Source organism: Heptranchias perlo, chromosome 39, assembly GCF_035084215.1.
Source record: "Heptranchias perlo isolate sHepPer1 chromosome 39, sHepPer1.hap1, whole genome shotgun sequence".
Taxonomy (NCBI): domain Eukaryota; kingdom Metazoa; phylum Chordata; class Chondrichthyes; order Hexanchiformes; family Hexanchidae; genus Heptranchias; species Heptranchias perlo.
The window spans coordinates 13,384,847-13,393,937 of record NC_090363.1 but is presented as its reverse complement, the minus strand read 5'-3'; the positions used below and the strand labels follow the sequence as shown (position 1 = coordinate 13,393,937).

Genomic DNA, 9,091 nt, shown 5'->3' with positions numbered 1-9,091 from the left:
CTCCTCCTCCTCCAGCCCCCCCCTCCTCCTCCTCCTCCAGCCCCCCCCTCCTCCTCCTCCTCCAGCCCCCCCCTCCTCCTCCTCCTCCAGCCCCCCCCTCCTCCTCCTCCTCCAGCCCCCCCCCTCCTCCTCCTCCTCCAGCCCCCCCCCTCCTCCTCCTCCTCCAGCCCCCCCCCTCCTCCTCCTCCTCCAGCCCCCCCCCTCCTCCTCCTCCTCCAGCCCCCCCCCTCCTCCTCCTCCTCCAGCCCCCCCCTCCTCCTCCTCCTCCAGCCCCCCCCTCCTCCTCCTCCTCCAGCCCCCCCCTCCTCCTCCTCCTCCAGCCCCCCCTCCTCCTCCTCCTCCAGCCCCCCCTCCTCCTCCTCCTCCAGCCCCCCCCTCCTCCTCCTCCTCCAGCCCCCCCCTCCTCCTCCTCCTCCAGCCCCCCCCTCCTCCTCCTCCTCCTCCAGCCCCCCCCTCCTCCTCCTCCTCCAGCCCCCCCCTCCTCCTCCTCCTCCAGCCCCCCCCTCCTCCTCCTCCTCCAGCCTCCCCTCCTCCTCCTCCTCCAGCCCCCCCCCTCCTCCTCCTCCTCCAGCCCCCCCCTCCTCCTCCTCCAGCCCCCCCTCCTCCTCCTCCTCCAGCCCCCCTCCTCCTCCTCCAGCCCCCTCCTCCTCCTCCTCCAGCCCCCTCCTCCTCCTCCTCCAGCCCCTCCTCCTCCTCCTCCTCCAGCCCGTCACCCCCCTCCTCCAGCCCGTCACCCCCCTCCTCCAGCCCGTCACCCCCCTCCTCCAGCCCGTCACCCCCCTCCTCCAGCCCGTCACCCCCCTCCTCCAGCCCGTCACCCCCCTCCTCCAGCCCGTCACCCCCCTCCTCCAGCCCGTCACCCCCCTCCTCCAGCCCGTCACCCCCCCTCCTCCGCCCGTCACCCCCCTCCTCCGCCCGTCACCCCCCTCCTCCGCCCGTCACCCCCCTCCTCCGCCCGTCACCCCCCTCCTCCGCCCGTCACCCCCCTCCTCCGCCCGTCACCCCCCTCCTCCGCCCGTCACCCCCCTCCTCCGCCCGTCACCCCCCTCCTCCGCCCGTCACCCCCCTCCTCCGCCCGTCACCCCCCTCCTCCGCCAGTCACCCCCCTCCTCCGCCAGTCACCCCCCTCCTCCGCCAGTCACCCCCCTCCTCAGTCACCCCCCTCCTCATTCTGTTGCTGCCTCAACCCTTCCCCCCACATTGATGCCCGCCACAGCTGAACATCACGTGCCAAGGCTCCATGGGTGAACGTGGGCCCCTGGGTGGGGTTCAGGAGGGAAGCCTTTGGATGGGTGGCCCCCCTCGGCAAGAATCAGCACCTCCAGGAGAAGGGGGGGGGGGGGGGGGGGGGGGGGGGGTGATGAGGGAGTAAACTGCAGGAGGGCCTAGCCCGGGTGGTGCCCTGCTCTGTGGACCTCTTGTGATCGCTCACCTGCCCAACTGGTCCGGGTATCTCTGTTTGCAGTAAGACTCGAGCGAGGCATAAACCTTCTCCCGGAGAATTTCCACCTCCGCTGGATTCGACAGGCCCTTCGCATCTACGGGAGGCAAAGATGGTGGTCAGGGACGTACACAGCGTGTCGAAACCCCTCCCTTTCTCACTGTTGGCCATCTCTGGCTCCCATGCACAGACTCAAGCTCCCAGGTTCGATGTCAGACATGATCTCAGAAGGGGTAATGCCACAATCACAACTGGTTCCAGTGTGCGAGGTCATGCAGCGGGTGGTGGGGGGGGAAGAACTATTAGACTGAATCCCCATCCGCATCACCGTTTAATAACTCCTTCTGCCTGTGCATGCACCCAAGTCCCGTTCACCCCATCGCCCCCTGTGCTCGCTGACCCACATTGGCTCCCGATCCAGGAACGCCTCAAATTTAAAATTCTCATCCTTGTTTTCAAATCCCTCCATGGCCTCGACCCTCCCTATCTCTGTGACCTCCTCCAGCCCGACAACCCTCCGAGATCTCTGCGCTCCTCCAATTCTGGCCGCTTACGCATACCCGATTTTAATCGCTCCACCATTGGCGGCCGTGCCTTCAGCTGCCTGGGCCTTAAGCTCTGGAATTACCTCCCTAAACCTCTCCGCCTCTCTCTCCTCTTTTAAGACGCTCCTTAAAACTTACTTCTTTGACCAAGCTTTTGGTCACCTGTCCCAATATCTCCTGATCTGGGACTTTTTACTACGTTAAAGGCGATATATAAATGCAAGTAGTTGTTGTTGTGTACGTGTTTGTGTGCATATGTACAGATATATATATAAAAATACACACACGCACGTACTGGGTGAGTACAGGACAAGTATCGGCTGCGATTCACCGTCTGCGAAACTCACCATTCTTGGACAAACCACAGCCCGGGACAGAGAGTCTGAGACACACCCCCCGGGACAGAGAGTCTGAGACACACCCCCCGGGACAGAGAGTCTGAGACGCACACCCCCCCGGGACAGAGAGTCTGAGACGCACACCCCCCGGGACAGAGAGTCTGAGACGCACACCCCCCGGGACAGAGAGTCTGAGACGCACACCCCCCGGGATAGAGAGTCTGAGACACGCACACTCCCCGGGACAGAGAGTCTGAGACACACACCCCCCGGGACAGAGAGTCTGAGACACACACACCCCCCCGGGACAGAGAGTCTGAGACACACACACTGCCCGGGACAGAGAGTCTGAGACACACCCCCCCCCCCCCGGGACAGAGAGTCTGAGACACACTCCCCGGGACAGAGTGTCTGAGACACACACCCCCCCGGGACAGAGAGTCTGAGACGCACCCCCCCCCTGGGACAGAGAGTCTGAGACGCACACCCCCCCTGGGACAGAGAGTCTGAGACGCACACCCCCCCGGGACAGAGAGTCTGAGACGCACCCCCCCCCGGGACAGAGAGTCTGAGACGCACACCCCCCCTGGGACAGAGAGTCTGAGACGCACACCCCCCCTGGGACAGAGAGTCTGAGACGCACACCCCCCCCGGGACAGAGAGTCTGAGACACACACACCCCCCGGGACAGAGAGTCTGAGACACACACACCCCCCCCCCGGGACAGAGAGTCTGAGACACACACACCCCCCGGGACAGAGAGTCTGAGACGCACACCCCCCCCCGGGACAGAGAGTCTGAGACACACACACCCCCCGGGACAGAGAGTCTGAGACACACACACCCCGGGACAGAGAGTCTGAGACACACACACCCCGGGACAGAGAGTCTGAGACGCACACACCCCCCTGGACAGAGAGTCTGAGACACACACACCCCGGGACAGAGAGTCTGAGACACACCCACCCCCTGGGACAGAGAGTCTGAGACACACCCCCCCCCGGGACAGAGAGTCTGAGACACACACACACCCCCCGGGACAGAGAGTCTGAGACGCACACACACCCCGGGACAGAGAGTCTGAGACACACACACCCCGGGACAGAGAGTCTGAGACACACCCACCCACTGGGACAGAGAGTCTGAGACACACCCCCCCCCGGGACAGAGAGTCTGAGACACACACACCCCCCGGGACAGAGAGTCTGAGACACACACACCCCCCGGGACAGAGAGTCTGAGACACACACACCCCCGGGACAGAGAGTCTGAGACACACCCACCCCCCGGGACAGAGAGTCTGAGACACACACACCCCGGGACAGAGAGTCTGAGACGCACACACACCCCGGGACAGAGAGTCTGAGACACACCCACCCCCCGGGACAGAGAGTCTGAGACACACACACCCCCCGGGACAGAGAGTCTGAGACACACACACCCCCCGGGACAGAGAGTCTGAGACACACACACCCCCCGGGACAGAGAGTCTGAGACACACACACCCCGGGACAGAGAGTCTGAGACACACACACTCCCCGGGACAGAGAGTCTGAGACACACACACCCCGGGACAGAGAGTCTGAGACGCACACACACCCCGGGACAGAGAGTCTGAGACACACCCACCCCCCGGGACAGAGAGTCTGAGACACACACACCCCCCGGGACAGAGAGTCTGAGACACACACACCCCGGGACAGAGAGTCTGAGACACACACACTCCCCGGGACAGAGAGTCTGAGACACACACACCCCGGGACAGAGAGTCTGAGACACACCCACCCCCCGGGACAGAGAGTCTGAGACACACACACCCCGGGACAGAGAGTCTGAGACACACACACCCCCCGGGACAGAGAGTCTGAGACACACCCACCCCCCGGGACAGAGAGTCTGAGACACACACACCCCCCGGGACAGAGAGTCTGAGACGCACACACACCCCGGGACAGAGAGTCTGAGACACACCCACCCCCCGGGACAGAGAGTCTGAGACACACACACCCCGGGACAGAGAGTCTGAGACACACCCACCCCCCGGGACAGAGAGTCTGAGACGCACACACACCCCGGGACAGAGAGTCTGAGACACACCCACCCCCCGGGACAGAGAGTCTGAGACACACACACACCCCGGGACAGAGAGTCTGAGACACACACCCCCCCCCGGGACAGAGAGTCTGAGACACACACCCCCGCCCCCCGGGACAGAGAGTCTGAGACACACACACCGGGACAGAGACACACACAGTGACCTGGTAGTAGCCCGGTTTGTACCCGCGACCTCTGTCTGCATTGAGCACTGAGCTGACACTTACACTGACTGAGATACACCTTAGCACTCGTTCCTCTGCTCTCCCTCGCTGCCTGTCCTAACCCAACTCCCACCATCAGAGATCTCCATCTACCCCTCCATCGTCAGCACTGTCTCCTCAAACTGAGCTCACGATCCCTCCGGATAGCTCAGGGGTACCTCGTACCAGGATTGAAGAGGATGATCGCTCGAAGGCAGCCCAACTCTGTCTTGTCCATCTGCATATCTCTCATCTTGGAGACCAGCTCAGTCAGAACCCTGGGAGACAAGGGGGTGGGGGGGAAAATAGAACATGTCATAAACTGATGGACCCACTGACCAGCAGTACAATGTATACCGTTCCACTAAGCCCACTGTAGGGACCCGTGGCCGATCAACAACGGCAAGTGGTAAGTTCGATCCTCGCTCAAGATGAAGAAGCTGTGAGCTTTTTGGCCTCAGGATGAGGGAGGTTAAGGCCCGGGAATGATGCACTTTCCCATTTCAGGCACCCAGTGACAACATCGAGCACCCGCAGGGCAGGTACAGCAAGGGTTAGATACAGAGTAAAGCTCCCTCTACACTGTCCCATCAAACACTCCCAGGGCAGGTACAGCTCGGATTAGATACAGAGTAAAGCTCCCTCTACACTGTCCCATCAAACACTCCCAGGGCAGGTACAGCATGGGTTAGATACAGAGTAAAGCTCCCTCTACACTGTCCCATCAAACACTCCCAGGGCAGGTACAGCACGGGTTAGATACAGAGTAAAGCTCCCTCTACACCGTCCCATCAAACACTCCCAGGGCAGGTACAGCACGGGTTAGATACAGAGTAAAGCTCCCTCTACACTGTCCCATCAAACACTCCCAGGGCAGGTACAGCACGGGTTAGATACAGAGTAAAGCTCCCTCTACACTGTCCCATCAAACACTCCCAGGGCAGGTACAGCACGGGTTAGATACAGAGTAAAGCTCCCTCTACACTGTCCCATCAAACACTCCCAGGGCAGGTACAGCACGGGTTAGATACAGAGTAAAGCTCCCTTTATATTTTCTCTCCAAAAATGTGTTTTAATTCCAACTTGAGTCAAGCAGCCTCTTTCTGTATCAATGTGACACGTAACATTTCCCAGACTAGAAACGATGTGAACTCTCGGTGAGATCACTAAATTATGGATCATTTTCTTTTGTCTGCAGAGTGTGGAAACTCGTTCCATGAAGGAGCCTTTCACACAGCAGACACAGATTCTCAATCCCATCAGTCCAGGCTGCATGTCAATGCAGGTTCCAGAGGTGAAAGGTCAGCGTCCGACCCACTGCACCACCCAGTCCCAGAGGTGAAAGGTCAGCGTCTGACCCACTGCACCACCCAGTCCCGGAGGTGAAAGGTCAGCGTCTGACCCACTGCACCACCCAGTCCCGGAGGCGAAAGGTCAGCGTCCGACCCACTGCACCACCCAGTCCCAGAGGTGAAAGGTCAGCGTCTGACCCACTGCACCACCCAGTCCCGGAGGCGAATGGTCAGCGTCCGACCCACTGCACCACCCAGTCCCGGAGGTGAGAGGTCAGCGGCCGACCCACTGCACCACCCAGATCCCGGAGGTGAGGGGTCAGCGTCCGACCCAGTTCCCCGCCGGCCCCGCCCAATGCCCCACCTGTCGAAGATGGCTCCAACCCCGGCGCTGTGCGCGCTGTTCCGGTGGACGTGTAGCCCGGTGGCGAGGAGAATCCCATCCTTCACCGTTATTGAACGGTGCGAAAACGAGGCTATCAGGAGCTCATTCCAACCTGAAGGGACAAAAGCAGACACGGATGTTAACAAGTGCCCAGATACCAAGGAATGGGGGGGGGGGGGGGGAGAAAGAGAGGGGGAAAGAGAAGGGAGAACCAGGAACGGAAATCAAGATTCGTCGCGACATCTCCTTCGGCCAGGACACGTTCTTCCCCAGGAAGACAGGATTCTGGTATTCCTACCGCTCCCGGTTGTCCCTCCTACCCTCTTCATGCTGCTACCTCTTGATTTACCTGCTCTTCCCTGTCTTTTCATAATTGGGTATGTACTCGAATTGGAAGGAAGTGACTAGCGGTGACCCACAAGGATCTGCGCTGGGGCCTCAACCATTCACGACGTTTATTAGTGACTTAGATAACAATGGAGAGCCATATATCCAAGTTTGCTGATGACACAAAAATTGGTGGCATTATAAATAGTGTAGACAGGACATAAAATTATGAAGAGATATTGAGAGATTAAGTGAGCGGGCAAAACTGCGGCAGATGGGTTTCAACACAGGTAAGTGTGAGGTCATCCATTTTGGACCAAAAAAGGATAGATGAGTATTTTTTTTAAAAATGGTAAAAAGCTCGGAACAGTGGAGATCCAAAGAGATTTAGGGGTCCATGTACACAGATCACTAAAATGTAGTGGTCACGACAAAAAATAATCAAAAAGGCTAGAGGAATGTTCGCTTTTATAACTAGAGGGCTGGACTATAAAGGGAAGGAAGTTTTGCTCCAGCTTCACAAAGTCCTGGTTAGCCCACATCTGGCGTACTGTGTACAGTTCTGGGCACCGCACCTTGGAAGGAGGGCAGCGCAGAGTCACCAGAATGTTACCAGGGCTCCAAGAGTTAGATTATGAGGAGAGATTATATAAATTAGCCTCGTATTCCCTGGGATATAGAAGGTTAAGAGGTGATTTGATTGAGATTTTTAGGGTTTTGAAAGGAGTTGGTAGGGTAGATGGAGAGAAACTTTTTCCACTGGTGGGGGGAGTCTCGGTCAAGGGGGACACAATCTTAAAATCAGAGTCAGGCCGTTCAGGAGAGGAGTTTGGAAACACTTGTCCACGCAAAGGGCGGTAGAAGCGTGGAGCTCTCTCCCACAAAGAGCAGTAGATGCCAGCTCAATTAATCACTTTACATCGGAGATCGATAGATTTTTGCTAGCCGAGGGTATTAAGGGATATGGAGCCAAGGCGGGTGGATGGAGTTAGGATACAGATCAGCCACGATCTCACTGAATGGCGGAACAGGCTCGAGGGGCCGAATGGCCTCCTCCTGTTCCTGTGTGCCCCGCCTTTTCAAGCTTGGTGATGTGGAAGGCACCACAGGCCTTAGGATTTTACCTCGGTTTCTCACTTCAACATATAATCGGCCGTTCCTTCATCGTCGCTGGGTCAAAATCCTGGAACTCCCGACCTAACGGCGCTGTGGGAGAACCTTCACCACACGGACTGCAGCGGTTTAAGAAGACGGCTCACCGCCACCTTCTCAAGGGACAAGAAATAAACACCGGCCTTGCCAGTGACACCCACATCCCAAGAATGAATTTTAAAAATTCATTCCAGGATCGCGACACAGCACAGACCATCAGCTCCCTAAATAATTTTGCTCTTTCCTGCAATCCGCAGTCTTTTCAAAATCCAAGCGTGAGACTGGCTACTCGCTATTTCCCTCTTTACATCTCACCTCTCGAACGTTCCCCCCGTCCCGCACCGCTGGCAGGAGAGCGCACGACACGAGCCCGGCCGACCAGCCCACACCCCCACAGGCAGCCTCCTCCTCACCTGCTCTCAACAAACAAACACTCCCCCTCACCTGCTCTCAACAGGATCACCTGGTCGTCCAGCGGGAGGTCGGAGAAATGCGGGATGCGTTTCGCCCACTCCACCAGGGTGAAGAGCTGCTTGTCCGCAGCCTGGCAGATATTCGTCACCGGGTCGTTGGGCTGTGGAAGGGGGGGGGCGGGGGGGGGGACACAAAGATATTTGTCGTTATCCACATCTCAAAGGGCTTCATACACCGAGTTACAATTAAGGAAAAAAAAATGAAAGAACTTGCATTTATATAGCGCCTTTCACCACCTCAGGACGTCCCAACATGCTTTACAGCCAATGAAATACTTTTGAAGCATAGTCGCTGTTGTAATGTAGGAAACACGGCAGCCGATTTGCGCACAGCAAGATCCCACAAACAGTAATGTGATAATGACCAGTGCATGTCTTTTTTTTAGTGACGTTGGTTGAGGGATAAATATTGGCCCAGGACACCGGGAGAACTCCCCTGCTCTTCTTCGAAATGGTGGCCGCGGGATCTTTTACGTCCACCTGAGGGGGCAGACGAGGCCTCGGTTTAATGTCTCATCCGAAAGACGGCACCTCCGACAGTGCAGCAGTACTGAACCGGGAGTGTCAGCCTGGGTTTTGCGCTCAAGTCTCTAGAGGAGGGGGCCTCGAACCCACGACCTTCTGTCTCAGAGGAGAGTGCGCTACGGTTCGGACTGCACCGACCCATCGAGGCAAACACAGCCGCCATTGTGCACCAGCGGCTTTCCACAACGGCAGTGCGGTGAACGACCGGTCAGTCTGGTTTTTGGTGACGTTGGTTGAGGGAGGAATCATACAGCGTAGAAGGCGGCCATTTGGCCCATCTCTTTGAAAGAGCTCTCCAATTAGTCCCACTCCCCCA

At 58.3% G+C, this 9,091-nt stretch overlaps 1 protein-coding gene across 8 annotated transcripts in view; it reads right to left on the bottom strand.

Annotated features, from left to right (window-relative positions):
• LOC137305259 (retinoic acid receptor RXR-beta-A-like) overlaps nt 1-9,091 on the bottom strand; it is a 58,339-nt gene that overhangs the window by 5,975 nt on the left and 43,273 nt on the right. For all 8 annotated transcript variants that reach the window (XM_067974115.1, XM_067974116.1, XM_067974113.1 and 5 more), the window contains 4 exons: nt 8,222-8,351; nt 6,278-6,410; nt 4,808-4,899; nt 1,433-1,538 (listed from right to left, as the gene is read on the bottom strand). In XM_067974115.1, the coding sequence (XP_067830216.1) occupies nt 1,433-1,538; nt 4,808-4,899; nt 6,278-6,410; nt 8,222-8,351 (461 nt within the window). The remainder of the gene's footprint in view (nt 1-1,432; nt 1,539-4,807; nt 4,900-6,277; nt 6,411-8,221; nt 8,352-9,091) is intronic.